At 40.3% G+C, this 20,068-nt stretch overlaps 1 protein-coding gene across 2 annotated transcripts in view; it reads left to right on the forward strand.

Moving 5' to 3' along the window:
• Positions 1 to 20,068, forward strand: part of LOC125246293 (tripartite motif-containing protein 16-like) — a 45,621-nt gene that overhangs the window by 9,658 nt on the left and 15,895 nt on the right. The window contains exons 4-6 of one of the 2 annotated variants that reach the window (XM_048157239.1): positions 2,308 to 2,467; positions 2,621 to 2,668; positions 2,842 to 3,475. In XM_048157239.1, the coding sequence (XP_048013196.1) occupies positions 2,308 to 2,467; positions 2,621 to 2,668; positions 2,842 to 3,371 (738 nt within the window). In that variant the 3' untranslated portion in view covers positions 3,372 to 3,475. Of the gene's footprint in view, positions 1 to 2,307; positions 2,468 to 2,620; positions 2,669 to 2,841; positions 3,476 to 20,068 lie in introns of those variants that run through there. The other variant, XM_048157240.1, reaches the window with a different exon arrangement.

Here is a 20,068-nt window from a genome sequence, read left to right on the forward strand (position 1 = left end):
GTCTTTAAGTTAATATTTCAGTTAACAGTTTTCAGTTGTTTTCAGTGGTAGACTACAGGAGCACTGAGCAGCATAGAGCGCCCTCTCGCGGCTGGAGACGGTAATGTTTTCTATTGGTTCATTTCTCTTGGTTCATTTCTCTCGGTTCATTTCTCTCAGTTCATGTCAAATAAATTGATAAATAAGTCGCACCTGACTATAAGTCGCAGGACCAGCCAAACTATGAAAAAAAGTGCGACTTATAGTCCGGAAAATACGGTATGTACAAATTACAAATTTTGAGTAATGTTTAGTAAAGTTGCATCAGATGATCTTCAAACCTGATAAAAATTGATATGTATTTTTTATATAATTGTTTTAACACTTAAAGTACTTTATTAAAAATTAAATTAGTCCAAGTCCAAGCATATATTAAATTGTTTGGTAATACTGCTTCACATTCTAAGTCCTGACTAATAACATTACCAGCATTTTTTAAACTTATTTAGAGTCAGATTCACTCAATTAATAATAATGTACACAATTCAGTTAAGATGGCGATTGATGTATTTGATCAGGATAATGATATTATTATTTAAAATAATTCATGCGAGAAAGATGTTATGCCCTATCCAAATACCCACACTTGCGGGTATTCATCTGGCCACAAGAAATAGCTTCCAATTCTAGCATTAAAATGTAAAGCAGTTTGCAAAATTGAAACGTAAAAGTGACTTGATTTGTTGAATAAGCAACAGAAACAATCAAGCTTGAATATAATGTATTTAATATATGAAACTACAAATACATAGGCTATACAGCTAAATATACACAAAGAATACACATATATACAGAAGCGAAAATAAAAAAAGGAAAAGAGAGAAGACAAAGAGTAGCAAAACTTACAGACATTTCTTTAAGAGCCAGCAAAGAATCAGTATCACTTTGTTAGGTTGTGTAACTTAGCGCATCTTAGAAAGATAGAAGTGGCACTTGCATGGGTTTGCATACTGAGTTTCAAATAGATACATGTGAAGATTCAGTGCATCCGTGGCTGAGGTTCATTGGCTTCTTCTGTCTCTGTGAGAACTTTGAACTGAGAACTTGAAAGTTTGCTGCGCCAAAGGTGGTCGTCCCGAAGAGGAGGGGAGCTGGTGATGGGAGTGCGGTCGCCGAGATGTCCGGGAGAGACATGCGTGAGATGTCTACCAGTGCTTCAATTCTCACGTCATTTTCCACAGTGATGGCTAGGTACAGTTCTGGGCAGTGATCAGAGACCGGATAAATTATTGGAATTTCTACAGTCTTTTCAGAAGGAGCCTTTTGAAAAGACTGTAGTAGGCATACTGCGTGGGCAGGCCAAGACTCCCAGATGATGACTCGCTGCAGGGTGCAGATTTCAGAGAAACAGAGTTTTGAAATCTTCCTCCATTCCTGGCTCGTTACATGCTACGAAGTCAGCTCTTCGTAGTTGGTTGTAGTAAGCTTGTGGGGTTTCCAGTCGGCCCTATTTAAGGTCCATGGCAGTGAGGAGCCCTTGGTCCGATTCAGAAAACTCTTCAAAGCCTGTCACAGCTGCTGGTAGTCTGATTTGACAGCTTCTGGCTGCCAATCTAGAAAGCTGCGCACATCACGGATGGACGTGATTCTGAGTAGATTCTACCTGTCCCATGCATTCATGTTGGTCACATTTTGCAACAGAAAGTCAATGTCCTGCAGGTATTTGTGCACGTCATGGCCTCCTGCAGGGTTTGGGGTAAAAGTGGGAATATTCCTTGCTAGCTAATCAGGAAGCCTAATCAGGGTAATTAATCAAAATTGCCCTTGTTCTCAGCCTAGACACGCTGCCTCCCTGCACCTGGACTACCCAATTGCTGATGTCGCCCACGTGTTGCCCCTGGTATGAGGTCAGAAATGTCCACGATTTACACACAGCCAGCGCCGGATCGGCCAGGCCAGGCAACTCCACTCACTGAAACAACCGTTGACTCAGCGCGTGATGGGAAAGCGGTCACCAAGAGACGCCCGGGAGAGACGTGCGTGAGATTGCGAGAGACAATTAAGAGACAAAAAAAACATCTGTGTGGTTGTCTTTTAAGGACAAACAAGCCATAACGCCTCTTTGTTCACATATAGTGTAAGTGTCAAACACTAGAACTTACAGCTCTAACATGATATAATGAATATGAGAAGAATGAAGCTGATGCTGTGAAAGTGCAGGATTGAGGAGAGTTACTAAAGATCAACAAGAGCTGCTCAAATCTGACAGTAGTGCAGGTTATTGGCTGAAGTGTGGAGGTGATGAGCTTTGATTTCTGTTTTCTGTAGAGTTTCCAGTCTCTCTCAGCTCCTCCTGAATCTACAGATGTAAATGATGATCTCTTCAGTTCTCTCTCCTCTTTTGATGGCGTGAGAGAATCTGTCCTTCAGCTGAGAGACAAACTGGAGGATTTCTGCAAAGAGGAGCTCAAGAAGATCTCTGACAGAGGTAAAGTCCTGGAGATTCATCTGCTCTCAGAAATGATTCTCCATCATCTCATATCATGTAGAAGATCATGTTAGAAATGTCTTAGGAATGGATACAGGGATCATTTTCTCTTGACATGATAATCACACTCTTCATGTCTGTTGATTTCCACAGTCACTTTCACCAACATTGTTCCCAGGACCAGGAACGACTTCCTACAATGTAAGTCACTAAGAAAACAAGCAGAAAAATTCACTGAGTGTGTTTATGTGATTTACACAGGATATCTGGTAAACTGTACTGAGACACTGCTGATATATTGAATATGAAGAGTTCAGATACATTAAAAGATTAGATTTATAATTCCTGATTGTGGTGTGTTTTATCTCCATCAGATTCCCATCAGTTCACTCTGGATCTGAACACAGTGAATGAAAACGTCAGTCTGTCTGAGAGCAACAGAGTGATTACTTATACTGACACAGATCAGCCGTATCCTGATCATCCAGACAGATTTGATGTTGTGCGTCAGGTGTTGTGTAGAGAGAGTGTGTGTGATCAACGCTGTTACTGGGAGATTGAGTGGAGTGGAAGATGTATGTTTATAGCAGTGTCATATAAGAGCATCAGCAGGAAGGGAGGGGGTGAGGAGTGTTTGTTTGGATATAATGATCAGTCCTGGAGTTTGTTCTGCTCTTCCTCCAGATACACATTCATACACAATGACATAGAGACTGAACTCCCTGTAAACTCCATCAGAGGCAGTAGAGTAGGAGTGTATGTGGATCACAGTGCAGGAACTCTGTCCTTCTACAGCATCTCTGGAGACACAATGAGCCTCATCCACACAGTCCAGACCACATTCACTCAGATGATCTATCCTGGGTTTGGGGTTCCTATTCGATCATCAGTGAAACTGTGTTGATGAATCAAAATTAAATTAATTTAATAAACAAAGGAACAACTGTTTTGATACATTTATAGACAGAAAACTAATTGTTATATAGCTCAACATGTTTAGTCTTAGTTTAAATCCAATTTTCTTGATTTTTTTTGCGAGTACCATGCTTTACCATGCCTCAGAGAAAAACACTATTTTGTCAAGTAGCTAACATAGCATAATCAGATGCAGATTTATTTTTAGTAATAGTAATACAGAATTTTAATTGCAATTAAAATTAATTGCCTGCCATTTATCAAAACAAGCCATCCAATATTTAATATATTCGAAAATCGATCTATCTTACTGCAGTGTGCAACAAGTGTCACTTGTTCCCTATTCTTCTCCACTAGCTGTGAAGTGAAGACCACATGTCGCAAGATTCTGTGCTCAAACTTGGCATCATCAAGCATTACCTTAAATCAAGTGCATTCTCCTTTGAACAAGTAAAAATATTTGTAAAATAATCTCAATTCTATGGGAAAATCGTTTTTTGTAGTGTAAATATTGTATTATATTGTATGTTTAATGGAAAATAAAAGAGATATTCTTTCTATGGCTTCAAGTTTTAACAAATAAATTAGACTTGAATTGTAATGATTTATGACTACTGTGTATGCCTAATGATGACTTAATGCTTTTTAATGAATAAAGGGGGAAAAAATAAATAAAAAGTATTCTTTCTATGACTTCCAGATTTCAGCAGTTAAATTACAATTATATTTTAGTGACTACAAGCTGTTTTTTAATTAACAGATTCAACTCTAATTCTCTAATTCTTACTCTTTCTTTTATTTGTGTACTTTCTCTCACTCAGTCCCCATGTATGTGGATGAGTGTGACGTTTAAGTCATTTTATTAAACCTGGGGAAAATACGCCAGCTCTCGTCTCCTGTGTATCTTTTTCTCCGACACCACATATTTTGTTTCTCTCTGGGCAACAGAACATTTCAACTTTACATTACAAGTGTCACTGTTCAGATTGCAGCCATATCACCCTGTAGCCCAAGACTGGCTATCTCACCTTCTCTCAAGACTATCCCCACTCTCCTCCTTCAAGCCATTTCTTCTTCAGTTATACCTGCACTCAACTCACATCATCAACACCTCCCTTCACACTAGTACCTTTCCCACAGCATTTAAACAGGCTCTAGTTATCCCACTGCTAAAGAAACCCACTCTAAACCCAGCACTCTTAGAAAACTACAAACTGGTATCCCTTCTTCCATTCATTGCAAAGACACTTGAGCGAGTTGTGTTCAACTAACTGTACAGTGATTCACTTCCGGTGGCACTGCTCTGTACTGGGCTACCTTGTGCTGCTGTCGTGTGTTTGTTTTTAGTGTGTTATTTATTCTTTTATTTGATCAAACTTTATTTTTAACACAGTGCTCGATCTGTGTCACACATTGCTGTTTTTATTAAGAGGACTGATGCTGATTCTAGTTGTATGGCTGATTACATGCAACTCCATGCTAACTCTAACTGCTCTGGCCTAGCTACAGTCTCGCCCCCAGTTACTGAGGGAATTGCAGATGAGAACACTAGTGGAGAGTCTGTAACTCCGACATTGAACTAGTGTGCCTAAGCCTTAGGCCTTTTTATCTTCCACGTGAATTTGGGAACATTTTATGATGTACAGTTTATATTTCACCCAGTGGGAATTCTGCAAATGTAGTTAAACTTACAGCAGACTGTGTTCACAGACAATTAATATGTACCCCTGAAGCACCTTGTTTTATTTAAGGAGATTTTAAACATTGTACACTTGAAGCTGTGTTGCCTGGGTTCCATCAATATGTGGACTGTAACACTAGAGGCAAAAACATCTTGGACAAATGTTATGGGAATGTTAAGAATGGTTATACAGCCTGGGTCTGCCCAGTTTTGAAACTGTATTGGTCAGAAATACACTCAAGTAGAGGAAATCTTAGAGACTGAGATTGAGGAAATAGGTTATATTCTATTTCTTGGTAATATACCAGATTCAGTTAATAATAGGAATAAATATTTACTGAGGATACTAGTAGCAGCAGCAAAAAAAGCGATTATTCGTTTATGGCTCCAACACAGGGCTCTACAGTGCGATCATTTCACTCGCATTTGCTCCTAAAAATAACTGCGTGCGACTGTGAAAGAATATTTAGGCGCACTGGTGCGAATGATCCGATCAATTATCATGAATAGATCTACAATCGGAATTAAAAACTCCCAAAATGCATCTAAACTGAACAACAGTTATGTTTCGTACTGCTATCGGTTGCTTTTGATGCATTAATTCAAAGACTTTGCTTCAGTAAGCAGAGGAGAGCAGAGCAAGTGCAAAAGACGTGCGCTGCAGACACTTCAAAAATTGTTTACAAGGGGCAACCAGTGTGACGCAGCCACGCACACTTACCAGACCGTCGCATGCTGCTTTTTCTTTGCAGCCAAATTAAATGTAAATACTACATTTGGTGTCAGTTATCATAATCAAGGTTGAAAATTAACGGGGGCTTGGGGCAAATATACAAAAATTGATTTAAAAAAACACGCCCGTTATGAATGCCCGTGCGCAAATATTACTTTCACTTTTAAAGTAGCGGCAATTCAAAGGCGGTAATTGCTTGAATGGTGGGTGGGTTTATTATTATTCTTAATGAAAAACACAACAACAAAACAGTACAATGACAAACCCGCTTAAATATGCGCTTTTACATTTCGCTTGTCAACCAAATTTTCCTCCCTCGTCTTGTCATTCCGAAAAATGAGGCGAAATGGGTGAAGTGAATTGAAATCTGACTCCTGCTTTTCACTGAATTGAGCAAATGCGCTCCGTTTTAACTGTCTATTTTCTTACTAAACTAAATGATTATTATTACTATAAAAAAAATCAAAACGACGATGGGTGGCGGTGCTGCGGTCATGGTGGGCAAGTGAAGTGTTGAAGTGATGTAACCGGTGTTGCAGCTGAACGCCGGTAACTCTGTCGATCTCAGCAATATGCAAGTTAAGTAACATCACACGAGTACACTCCTGTTTCTCCGAGTATTGTCATGATTGAAAATGTGATACTTACTGATCTGATTTGAAGACCAATAAACAAGCTGATATTAGGTGATTTAATACGGTCTGTTTTTGCTCTATTTCGTGAAAACGGTTTCAAACAAAGCTACACCAGAACTGTTGCGCGTCTCCAAGCAACAGTGATTCCTGAATGAATCTGCGTTTTGAACGACTGAATGAATGACTCGCACATTAAGATTTACCGCCACCTACTGGCGGTTTTATTTTCATATTTACACTTCACATAGATTTTAATATTTTAAGTAAAAACACTTTTAAAGATTTTTTTTTTTTTACACATTTCTAAACTCAAAAAATTATATTCAAAAACAATCGTACAACATTATTTATGAGCTGCATTAAGCAGTCTATGTAAATGTCTAAATAATACCACTTCAGATGGAGCTTCTGTGCCACTTCTGCAGTGCAAAGATGGATTTTTTGACCATTTCTAACTGAGTTTATTTTTTAACATTTAACATAAAAACAAATTTTCTATTTTAATTTAAGAAATTGATTAAATATGATGCATACATTTAATAATTAGAAAAATTGCTCTTATAAATGGTACAAATGCCCCAGGAAATCAATTTAAAGGGGCAAATATCACCCTGTAATGGGAAAGTTAGTGTCTGTTATTGAACAGAACGTGCTCCTAAATTTTTGACTGTGCTCCTAAAATTTTTTCATTAGGAGCACAAGTGCTCCTAAAGAAAAATGTTACCGTAGAGCCCTGCAACATCTTCCCCCAATGAGAACCCAGTGGGAACAAATTGTCACAGAAATTTATAAAACTGAAGGGGGAAAAAAATGATGGGATTCTATGAAATATATGACAAATATGGCTCCAGCCAAAAGCTCTATCAACGTGATAAGGCAGGAACACACCAAGCCGACGGTCGGCCGTTGGGCAGTTTTTGTTAGTCGGCTTTCTTAGTGTGTTCCACACCGTCAGCTGAAGTTGAATGTTGGTTTGGTGTGTCAGGCCAACTTTGGGGTTGGCTCACATTGGCAGCGTCTGTGTCCACAGTCTGCTTTTGTTGCCACTAGTTCATCGGTGTCAGCTTGGTGTGTTCCTGCCTATAGATGATGGAGCAAATGAATTGAATGATTTTTATTGTAGGTGTGAAATAAGAGACTTCTCACAGGAGCAGGAAACTGCACTGGATGCTTTATCTGTATTGGATTCCTTTAAAATAACCATTGACCAGCATATGGTGGAGAGACTTTTTTCACGTGTCTGTCCCAGCAAGGCTTCTGGGCCAGATGGCATCTCTGGATGGTTATTGAAATCCCGCAGTGTAGAGCTGGCAGAAGCCTGGTGCCCCATTTACCAGAAGTCTTTAGACACACATACAGTACCCTCGATTTGGAAGAGTTCTATTCTTATCCCTGTCCCAAAAAAGGTTAGCTGTAAGGAGAATAATGACTATTGTCCAGTGGCACTTACTTCAATAGTAATCAAGTGTTTTGAGAAAATTATGATTAACTTTGTAAAAACAGAGGTCAGCTGTCTTTCAGACCCATTTCAATTTGCATATTGGAGCAATAGAAGTACAGATGATGCTGTTATAGCCATAACACATTTCATAAACAGGCATCTAGAGGATTCTAGCATGTATGCACGTCTTTTATTTGCAGATTTAGGCTTGGCTTTTAATATGCTGCCGCCAGGTTTGTGAATTGGTGTGAGGACAACCATCTAGCTCTGAATGTCAATAAAACAAAGGACATTGTGTTTTACCCTAGATGAGTTGGTGCCCTGCTCTCGGTTATTGAAGCACTGAGATTGGCAAGAGCAGCTTCCAAATCCGCAGTACTCATCTTGCTGGATCTGTCTGCTGCTTTTGACACAGTCAACCACCAGATCCTCCTGTCAACCCTGAAGTGGGCATCTCAGGATCTGCACACCAATGGTTTCAAGTAGGTCCTTCAGAGTGTCTTGGAGAGGAGAGATTTCTAAGTCACAAATTCTTGCTACTGGCGTTCCTCAGGGCTCAGTGCTTAGACCACTTCTCTTCTCCATCTACATGTCATCATTAGGATCTGTCATCCAGAAACATGGCTTTTCCTATCACTGCTATGCTGATGACACTTAACTCTACTTCTCATTCCAACCAGATGATCCAACGGTAGCTGTTTGCATTCCAGCCCGTCTGACAGACATCTCTGGCTGGATGAAGGACCACCACCTTCAGCTCAACTTTGCGAGCTCAACTCCTTCTAGGACAGCCAGGAACCTTGGAGTTGTGATTGGTGATCAGCTAAGCTTCACAGACCATATTACTACAATAACCTGGTCCTGAAGATTTGCTTTATATAACATTAGGAAGATTAGACCCTTCTTATCACAGTAGTGTAACAGTCCATAGTTCTGTTACTATGGGTTTAGAAGGTTGTAGTACTACTCCTGTCCGCTAGGGGCCGTAAGTGCTCTCCTCCTCTAGCTTAAATCCAGGTGAGGTAGTAGAGGAAGGGAGATTTGTTTGGTGAAAAGGAAGCATTGTTTTCTCTTCCAGTATTCCAATACAGTAGAGTCCAGATTGAGCAACAATTGTTTCAAGCTAAATCATGACTCATTATATACCAATCTAGTATTGGTAGTGATGGGAAAATGAAGCCTCATGAAGCACTGAGGCTTCGCAACCCATTGCTTCACCAAAAGGTTCATTACCCGAAGCTTCATTCAGCATTGCTCACTAGTGACACCTAGCTACTGTGCAAAGAAATAGCTGACAAAATTAATCCTGAGCCTATGACCTGAACAGACATTTGTGCATTGCCTGGGTATAAAATAAAATATGTATCTTTCTCTGTCTGACTTTACTTGTGCAAAGACAACTGTCACACACACACACACACACACACAATTAATTAATTATTCATAAATTGTTTGGATAGTGACAGTATGGAGCGCAGCTGGAAGAAAACAAAACTAGAAGTATTTCGCATTTCGTGGAGAGAGAAAATGATTGAGTACAGAAAGGCCTTAAAAACTGCAAGATCTGCCTATTTTTCAAAACTTTTAGAAGAAAATAAACACAACCCTAGGTATTTATTTGATACAGTGGCTAAATTAACAAGAAATAAAGCTTCAACTTCTGATGTTTCCAAAGAGCATAGCAGTAATGACTTTATGAACTTCTTTACTTGCAAGATTGATAATATTAGAGAGAAAATTATAACCATGCAACTGTCTACTACAGTATTGTGTCAGACAGTGCATTGTAGTGTCCCTGAGGAAAAATTCATTTCATTTACTGCTTTAGGAGAGGAAGAATTGTCTAAACTTGTTAAATCATCAAAATCAACAACATGTATGTTAGACCCTAGACCGACTAAGCTATTGAAAGAGATGCTTCCAGAGGTCATAGATTCTGTTCTTAATATTGTTAATTCATCTTTATCACTAGGATATGTACCAAAAACTTTTAAGCTGGCTGTTATTAAACCTCTTATTAAAAAACCACAACTTGATCCTAGAGAATTAGTCAATTACAGGCCGATTTCAAATCTCACTTTTCTATCAAAAATACTAGAAAAGGCAGTTTCATCACAACTATGTTCCTTTTTAGAAAGAAATAGTATCTGTGAGGATTTCCAGTCAGGATTTAGACCGTACCATAGTACTGAGACTGCTCTCATTAGAGTTACTAATGATTTGCTCTTATCATCAGATCGTGGTTGTATCTCTCTATTAGTGTTACTGGATCTTAGTGCTACTGGATCTTGGTGCTGCATTTGACACTATTGATCACAATATTCTTCTAAATAGACTCGAAAACTATGTTGGCATTAGTGGAATTGCATTGGCATGGTTCAAATCATACTTATCTGACCGTTATCAGTTTGTAGTAGTAAGCGATTAGATGTCTTATCAATCACAAGTTAAATATGGAGTACCGCAAGGCTCAGTACTAGGACCGTTGCTTTTCACTCTGTACATGCTACCCTTGGGAGATATCATTAGGAAGCATGGCGTTAGTTTTCATATATACTCAGCAAAAAAAGAAACGTCCCTTTTTCAGGACTGTGCATTTCAACAATAATGTTGTAAAAATCCAAATAACTTTACAGATCTTCATTGTAAAGGGTTTAAACAATGTTTTCCATGTATGTTCAATTAACCATAATCAATTAATTAACATGCACCTGTGGAATGGTCGTTAAGACCTTAACAGCTTACAAAAAGTAGGCATTTAAGGTCACAGTTCTAAAAACGCAGGACACTAAAGAGACTTGTCTACCGACTGTGAAAAACACCCAAAGAAAGATGCCCAGGGTCCCTGCTCATCTGCGTGAACGTGCATTAGGCATGCTGCAGGGAGGCATGAGGACTGCTGATGTGGCTAGGGCAATAAACTGCCATGTCCGCACTGTGAGACGCCTAAAACAGCGCTACAGGGAGACAGGAAGGACAGCTGATCATCCTCGCAGTGGAAGACCACGTGTTGAGCACGTCTGGGACCTGTTGGATCGCAGGGTGAGGGCTAGGGCCATTCCCCCCAGAAATGTCCAGGAACTTGCAGGTGCCTTGGTGGAAGAGTGGGGTAACATCTCACAGCAAGAACTGACAAATCTGGTCCAGTCCATGAGGAGGAGATGCACTGCAGTACTTCAAGCAGCTGGTGGCCACACCAGATACTGACTGGTACTTTTGATTTTGAGCCTCCCTTCATTCAGGGACACATTGTCAAACATTTTTAGTTTATGTCTTATGGTGTTGACTCTTTTAGTGTTCATACAAATATTTACACATTAAGTTTACTGAAAGTAAAAACAGTTGAAAGTCAGAGGACGTTTCTTTTTTTGCTGAGTATATTTCTATGCTCTATATTTCTTCACGCCCTGACGAAACTTACCAATTCACTAAATTAACAGAATGTATAGCTGACATAAAAAACTGGATGACCAGTAATTTCCTACTACTAAATTCAGAAAAAACAGAGATTCTAATATTTGGACCAAAAACTACTTCACGCAGTAACCTAGAATACTGTCTAACACTTGATGGCTGGTCTGTTAAGTCTTCATCGTCAGTTAGGAACCTGGGTGTGCTCTTTGATACCAATCTTTCATTTGAAGGCCATGTTACTAGCATCTGCAAAACCGCATTCTTCCATCTTAAAAATATATCTAAACTACGACATATGCTCTCAATGAAAAATGCAGAACAGTTAGTTCATGCGTTCATGACCTCAAGGCTAGATTACTGTAACGCTCTACTGGGTGGTTGTTCCTCCCGCTTGATAAATAAACTACAGCTCGTAAAAAATGCAGCAGCTAGAGTTCTTACTAGAACTAGGAAGTATGACCATATTAACCCAGTTCTGTCGTCACTGCATTGGCTTCCTGTTAAACATCGTATAGATTTTAAAATCTTGTTAATTACTTACAAAGTAAACTTCCCCAGTACCTGAGCGAGCTCTTAATGCATTATAGTCCTTCACGTTTATTGCGATCTCAGAATTCAGGCCAGCTGATAATACCTAGAATATCAAAATCATCCGCAGGCGGTAGATCCTTCTCCTATTTGGCACCTAAACTCTGGAACAATCTTCCTAGCATTGTTCGGGATGCAGACACACTCTGTCAGTTTAAATCTAGACTAAAAACACGTCTCTTTAACCTGGCATACATATAACACATTATCAATTTATATTTTCAAATCCGTTAAAGGATTATTAGGCTGCATAAATTAGGTCAGCCGGAACCGGGAACACTTCCTATAACACCAGATGTACTCGTTACATCAGAAAAAGAATGGCATCTACGCTAATATTAGTCTTTCTGTTTATCCTGAGGTTTACCGTAGTCAACCGGATCCGGGCCGTATCCAGCTGAGACCAAGGACCTGCGCCTTGACACGACCACAACGCAGCCCTGAAATATCAGCAGAGATCGAGTCGACTAGATCATCCATTGTGAAGACATCAACACGACAGCCAGTGCCACAGTTCCTCAACAAACCGACCATACCAGCGTGATGAATACGATCCTCAGCTGGACCACAACGCAGCCCTGAAGTATCAGCAGAGATTGAGTCGACTAGATCATCCACTGTGAAGGCCTTATCGACACGACAGCCAGTAGCACAGTTCCTCAACAAACCGTCCATACCGGCGTGATGAATACGATCCTCAACTGGATGGAACTGAAATAAATACTTTGAATGTTGCGATCCTATCAGATTTATGATAGAAAACTGCTGTCGAATCACAACACAGGAACCGCTGGCACAATCAGAACTCGTTACGTATTTCTGAAGGAGGGACTTCATAGAACAAGGAAGTCATCAGCCCGTTTTCATGACAGTGGAAACAGCGGTATACAGATAAGTAAATTATGTGAAAAATACTGTGTTTTTTTTACACGCGAAACATGAACACATGTTATATTGCACACTATAAACACAATCAAAGCTTCAAAAAAACACAAAAAACGGGACCTTTAAACTGTGTTCTGAAGATGAACGGAGGTCTTACGTGTTTGGAACGACATGAGGGTGAGTCATTAATGACATCATTTTCATTTTTGGGTGAACTAACCCTTTAACATTACTGCAGTAACAGGTACTGTAGGTCTTTGATACCGCTCAATTTGTCATTAACAAACCCACATTTATTGTCTTTATTGTGCTTGATATAAAATAAAAGGTGCTTTAAGTCCTTGAATCTGGTGTTCATGAAAGAGTGGGAACCCTGAGTAAAGGCTAGAATACACTACACAACTTTGCACAGAATTTTTTTTCCCCAATTTGCAGTCTGGATTCCAACCAGTTTGGAAGATATCAAACCTTATTGTTATTTTTATCATTTTTCATTTGTCATGCATCTCCTAGCAACAAGATGCATGTTTCTGTGTGAGTTGGTTGTGCTTAAAACGCCTACAATTCTTGTAGTGTGATTCTCAGTCATTTAGTGTATGATGTCCAGTTTTTCCTCAGTAACAATTTACAAAGTTGTCAAGTGTATGATGCCCTGTGTGTTAAAAATCTGCTCATATTTTAAGTCCTGTATATAAACTACACCAGGGATTCTCAAACCTGTCCTGTGGGACATTCCAGAAAGCAAGGTTATCTTACCATCATAAATACCTTTTAATTTTGAATCAGTTTTTTTTTTTTTTCTGTGAACAAGAATTATATTGTGTATTTGATGTTAATTATGAACTTAATGGGCCAGTTGTTCAAAAAGTTTAACCTGGATCAGAATGATCTGGATTTGGAAATCCCATGTTTTGCTATCCAGGATCAGGTAATCCATCTTACTTTTGTGCTGGTTTTTCAAAGAACAAATTGGATTGGATCACCGTGATCCAGATACACACTTTTCCAGATTACCAAATCTGGATTACCAGTGCTCTACGGAAGCCCTAAAGGACATGTGTTATGTGTACTGGTGTAGAGAGACGAGGCAGATACGGATTTCCACAATTATACACTTCTTTAATAAACAAGGCAGGAGGCACCAAACATACACTTAACATAAACAGAGAACGGACGAGGAGTGAAGGGAGTGGGTGCAATATATAGGGAGTGCTGACAATAGAGTCCAGGTGCAGGTGATGAGTGACGATGGGGAGCTGACGAGGGAAGTGAGTGCAGGTGATGAAACAGGAGGATTATGGGATATGGAGTTCAGGGAAACAAGGGATCCGTAACAGTACCTCCCCCTCCCGGTAGGCGCGTCCTCGCCGTAGATGTAACAACCGGGAGGGGGGCGGGCGCCCTGGCTCAAAAGCCATGGCGGGTCAGGAGCCGAAGGCGGCCATGGCGGGTCAGGAGCCGAAGGCGGCCATGGCGGGTCAGGAGCCGAAGGCGGCCATGGCGGGTCAGGAGCCGAAGCCTTCACGCCGTCAAGCCCAGTCGTGCTGAAGGACCGGCGGGAGATGGCGGAACCCAAGGCTCCGCCGACCGAAGCGCAGCCGGGGCTCCAGAAGGCCGCAGTAGGAGACAGGCGACAGACAACAAAGTGAACACTGGGGGGAGTGAGGAGGCCAACTGGAGCTGAGGGACGGAGCGAAGACGGAGGAGTGCAGTCCAGAAGTGAGGGCAGGCTGACGAGGGACCAAGGTGTGAACGGGGGCAGGATGGAGACTGGTGACACTGGTGGACTGATGGGCAACGGTGGAGCAGAGAGAGGTTGGAGCCGGGGTGAAGGTAATCGCCCAGAGGTCCGAGGTGGAGATCTGGGCGAGTGGGCTTGAGGTGGAGGTTCAGTGCAGACACAGATGGACGGCGGTGGGAGAGGGAGGCAGGGAGGGAAAACAGTCTTTGGGCTGGAGGGTTCAAAAACACAGTTCATAGGAGCGGCTGGCTCGGCGGCGGCTGGAGCTGAGGGCTCGGCGGCGGCTGGAGCTGAGGGCTCGGCGGCGGCTGGAGCTGAGGGCTCGGCGGCGGCTGGCGCTGAGGGCTTGGCGGCGGCTGGCGCTGAGGGCTCGGCGGAGGCTGCCGCTGCTTGCTCGGCGGCGGAGACTGGCGCTGCTTGCTCGGCGGCGGAGACTGGCGCTGCTTGCTCGGCGGCGGAGACTGGAGAACTTGGCTCGGCGGCGGAGACTGGAGAACTTGGCTCGGCGGAGACTGGAGAACTTGGCTCGGCGGAGACTGGAGAACTTGGCTCGGCGGCTGGAACAGAGGGCCAATCCATACCCTCAAATACAATTAAGATTCCCGTAGGAACGGGAACGGGCTCTGGAGACACTGGAGCGGGCTCTGGAGAGACAGGAGCGGGCTCTGGAGAGACAGGAGCGGGCTCTGGAGAGACAGGAGCGGGCTCTGGAGAGACTGGAGCGGGCTCTGGAGAGACTGGAGCCGCTTGCTTCCTCCTCCTCCGCTTACGGGACCCAGTGGAGGAGTGTGGGTTCCGTGTGGGGCAGGCAGGGCGTTTGCTGGAGAGGTATGCGGAGGAAGACGGAGCTTGGCAGACTGGCCGGGCTGACCGTGTTTTTGGAAGGACTGGACGAGAGGAACACTCAACATTCTGAACCTCTTGGACTAAGAATTCGGAGCAATTTAAATACAAAACTAAATTTATAGCATCAGTTAAGGAAACATAATCGTTAGGTTCAATAAAGCGAATAGTGTTCTCATCCAGTCCATCCAAAAACAGGTCGATCAACTGAGCATCCGACCAATCTGTCAAATAAGCGAGCTCTACGAACTCCTCCACATACCTCTCCAGTGAACGACCCACCTGTAGGAGCCCGATGAGTAGATCGCCAGCAGTTAGAGGTGTTGGAGGAGCAGGAGCCAGGGAGCTGGTCAAAGTCTCCATCCTTCTGTGGAAATCCAGTCGGTTTTAAGGTCCGTTCTTCTGTTACGTGTACTGGTGTAGAGAGACGAGGCAGATACGGATTTCCACAATTATACACTTCTTTAATAAACAAGGCAGGAGGCACCAAACATACACTTAACATAAACAGAGAACGGACGAGGAGTGAAGGGAGTGAGTGCAATATATAGGGAGTGCTGACAATAGAGTCCAGGTGCAGGTGATGAGTGACGATGGGGAGCTGACGAGGGAAGTGAGTGCAGGTGATGAAACAGGAGGATTATGGGATATGGAGTCCAGGGAAACAAGGGATCCGTAACAACATGTTGATAGAAAGAATATGGGTTTTGAATTAAATATATTTTTGTTGGATAGTTAACAGGTGTTTGGGGATTGTTTTATGGCACAAAAATCCCTTTTTATCTTTACAGTTAGTTACCGAAAGGCTAAATATGAAGCCTAATGTCTACTTATTTATTACTTTAACAGTTATACTAATTAAGAGCAAAATAAAAAAAAATATGTGTGTATGTATGTTACATGATAAAAATGTTGTATGTTTTGACCAGTTTTAGAAGTTTTATCACATTTTTGTTCCTGAAATCCACCCTTCTGATGGGATCAGTATAATCCTGTTTTTTTGGATCAAAGTGACAAGTTTTGAACAACACAAACTGAAGGTTTGATCCAGATTAAAACTAGGATTGGATTCCATGATCTAATCTGATTTCAGAATCCCTTTTTCCTTTTGAACAACCCATTTTCAAGATTTGATCCAATCCAATGGCCGAAATCCGATCAGATTACTTTTGAACAACTGGCCCAAGAAGATTGAACTAAATTCAGGTTTGCAAAGACATTATAGCTGTATAAGTTTATTTTTTATTTAGCCATTTTGCTTCCACATTTGTTGTAAGGTGAGATGCATTACATATGTAATTTTATTATAAAAAATACATTATAGAGAAAATATAACATAATATTGTGCGAAATCTGTCACACCCACTAGAATCTCATCAATAGGCCACTCATGCGCAGAATATCTCTGAAGTAAACTAACCCTGGAACAGAACCTGCTACTTACATACCCTGAAAGATACCTCTGGATTTGGAACCAAATATTGAGGTTGTCCACTTAGTAAACTTACCATGGTATGTTGCATAACCTGTTTTCTGGAATACCCCCCTGGAGCTCCCCCAGAACTGCACATTTTGTATGTGTTCCCTTATCTGACACACGCTGATGAGTTGAATCAAGTATGTTAGCTAATTTAAAATACAAAAGGTCTTGTGGTACATAAGGACAGGTTTGAGAACCCCTGCAGTAGTGTATTTCAGCCTATTCCAAAATGAAAATTCTGTCATTAATTCCTCACCCTCGTGTCGTTCCGCACTTGTAAGACCTTTGTTCATCTTCGGAACATAAAAAAAAATAAGCTATTTTTGATAAAACCCGATGGCTCAGTGAGGCCTGCATCACCAGCAAGACAATCAGTGCCGTTTCTAGGCATAGGAAAACTGGGCGGTCGGGGGGGCTCCAGTGTGAGCCCACGCCACACCAAGAGATTTATATATATAAACACTAACAAAATAAAAATTATTATTATTATTATTTCGTACTTTTGTCATTTCGAGGCATTATGATTACTTGCGTATTATCTGAGTGACAAGTCTCCAGGGCCCAGTTTTTCAAAAAATGTACACTGGATCAAATTTATCTGGATTTGGAAATCCCATGTTATGCTATCCAGGATCGCCTGATCTGCCAGTTTTTTAAAGGAATATTGGATTGGTTCACTGTGATCCAAATACCAAATTTCAGGATGACCAAATCCTGTGTACCAGAACCTTAAATGGAACTAACAGTGTAGCCTACTGGCTTAGCAAAGAACAACAGGTACGCAAAATACCCGTGGCCACAAATAGCCATTGTTTGTTTTAATTGTAATAAACATAAACATTTTACATTCCTTATTTTGTTATAATGTTAAATAACAAAACAAAAACAATAATATCCAATAGTCAAAAATCATTTACAGGACCGATACCAGCTCTTTCCATCTCTGTATCTTCAATCTGCACTTTTTTCTGCTGAGGTTGGGTAAGCAAGATTTGTTCTTTACCCAGTTCAATTTGTACTTCTGCTCTATCGGTTTCCCGTTTTAGAAGTAACTCATAGCTGGTTTGTAGCTGAGGAACGTTCATATATGCTTCAAATATGAAGAAATGTATATATCGTCAGTAAACATTGATTTTGTGATCATTAACTTAAAAAAACCTCTCTGATTTTATTTGGTTAGAAAAATCACAACAGAATCCTCCTTTCTGAGGGGATCAGGATAATCCTGTTTTTTTGTTGTTGTATCAAATAGATCCCAAACCGAGTTCAAAGTTTTGAAAAACCCAAAGGGCAGGTTTGATCCAGATCAAATGTAAAATCAGATTACATGCTCTGATCTTAGTTCGGAATCCCTCTTTTGCTTTTGAAAAACCAATTTCCAAGATTTAATCCAATCCGTGATCCGAAATCCCACTGGATTACTTTTGAAAAACTGGGCCCTGGTGATAGTGACCACTGCTGTTAGGAAAAGAATAGAGAAACGAGATGTAGAAGGCGGCAGGTAACGTCATCATTCGTGCTTACCTCGATTAAGTGTTTTAGTTTCATCATCATGAAAAGGTCAAAGCCATCAGGGGCTCAGTATTATAAAAATAAAAAAGAGGATGAGGAAAAAGAAAGCGAAATATACAGGTATGTTACTAATTGGTAACTGTTCTGTTCTACTACAAATTAGTCGCTCCATCATCACGAGCAAAACATGACACTGCATATTAGCACAGGACGGATAAGTCACGCAGCAGAATCCCAGTAAAAAAAGGCTAGAAACGGCCCTGAAGACTATTAACACTTACGTTACCCAGAAAGCTACAAAAAGATGCTTTTAAAATAGTTCATGTAATGGGAATACTTTATGTGAAGCTTCAAATCTTTTGTTTTGTATCAGAGGTTGGGAGCGTGAAAGTCATGTTTCCATAGTTCACTTGAATTTGGGAGTTTGATTCATGCTCCCAACCTCTGATGAATGACAGAATTTTTGGGTGAACTAACCCTTTAAGTAATGTTGTTAACCAATATAACATAGTAGGAATTTGTGGATCCTAAAGAGTTAAACTTAAAAAAATGAAAGTCCAAGTATGCATTAAAGGCTAGAAGCCCAAAGATGCACTGTTTTCAAAACTGTATTACAAAATTAACTCATTTAAACTATTGATTCAGTAAAAAAGTAAAGAAGAAGCAGCAGCAGCTGTTTTGGCCATGTCATATCTGTCTAAATGTTTTTGGCTATATCCACCCAGGTAAAAAAGTAGTATACTTTAGTGTATTTGAAATATGAATGAAGTACATGAATTATAAAACAAGTATACTTCTACTTGTTGTACTTTATTTAAAGAGTATTTGGTTTGTACTTTTTAAAAGTATACTTCGAAAAAGATGTAATTAAGTTCAACTTAATAGTCCAAACAGTAAGTATACTAATTTATCAGTAATCAAATTATTTTTTAAATGTACTTTTTGAAAGTGTACTTTGTTGTAAATGTATTTTAAATTGTATTGAAGTTTATTTTTTTTAAGTGTATTAAATTTGACATACTTAGAGTGGCAATTCAGTGTACTTATGGGAAGTATATATTTTTTTAAAATTAATTGTTAGTATACTTTTTTAAAGTGTACTATGTTCTCACTTCATTAGAAGTGTGACTTCTGTACACTTTATACAGTACACTCTAAAATAAGTGTATTTTTAGTGGCATATCAGAGTACTCTCATAAAATATGTTAAAATACAAAAATGTATAGTGGTAATTTAGTGTACTTTTAGTAAGTACGCTTATTTTTAATACAAAGTATAATTTATTAAAGTGTACACTGATTTCACTTCATCTGTAGTGTAATCAGTCAGTCTGTTGTTCGTTATCTGGCTCGGCTCGGTGTTCATCTTCAGTTCTCTCTTCACAGCAGTTCAGTCAGTGTACTGTTTGAGTACATGAATTACTCGGGGATATTGGTTTGTTTGAATTCAGAGGGAGTGTCAGCCACATTAAAAAAGTTAACCGCCTAAGTCATTTGTGGATTAATGCGTATTGGAGACGCGAACCGTTTAAAACGATTCAGTTCGATTTGGTGAACTGGTTCAAAAAGATCCGGTTACATCGAATGATTCGTTCGCGAACCGGTTATCACAAACTGCTTTGTTTTGAACTCTCTCTCACAACAGACACGGAAAAGAAGACAATGCTGAATAAAGTCGTAGTTTTTGCTATTTTTGGACCAAAATGTATTTTTGATGCTTCAAAAAATTCTAAC

The sequence above is a fragment of the Megalobrama amblycephala genome, linkage group LG14 (genome assembly GCF_018812025.1).
Source record: "Megalobrama amblycephala isolate DHTTF-2021 linkage group LG14, ASM1881202v1, whole genome shotgun sequence".
In the NCBI taxonomy this organism is placed as follows: Eukaryota; Metazoa; Chordata; class Actinopteri; order Cypriniformes; family Xenocyprididae; genus Megalobrama; species Megalobrama amblycephala.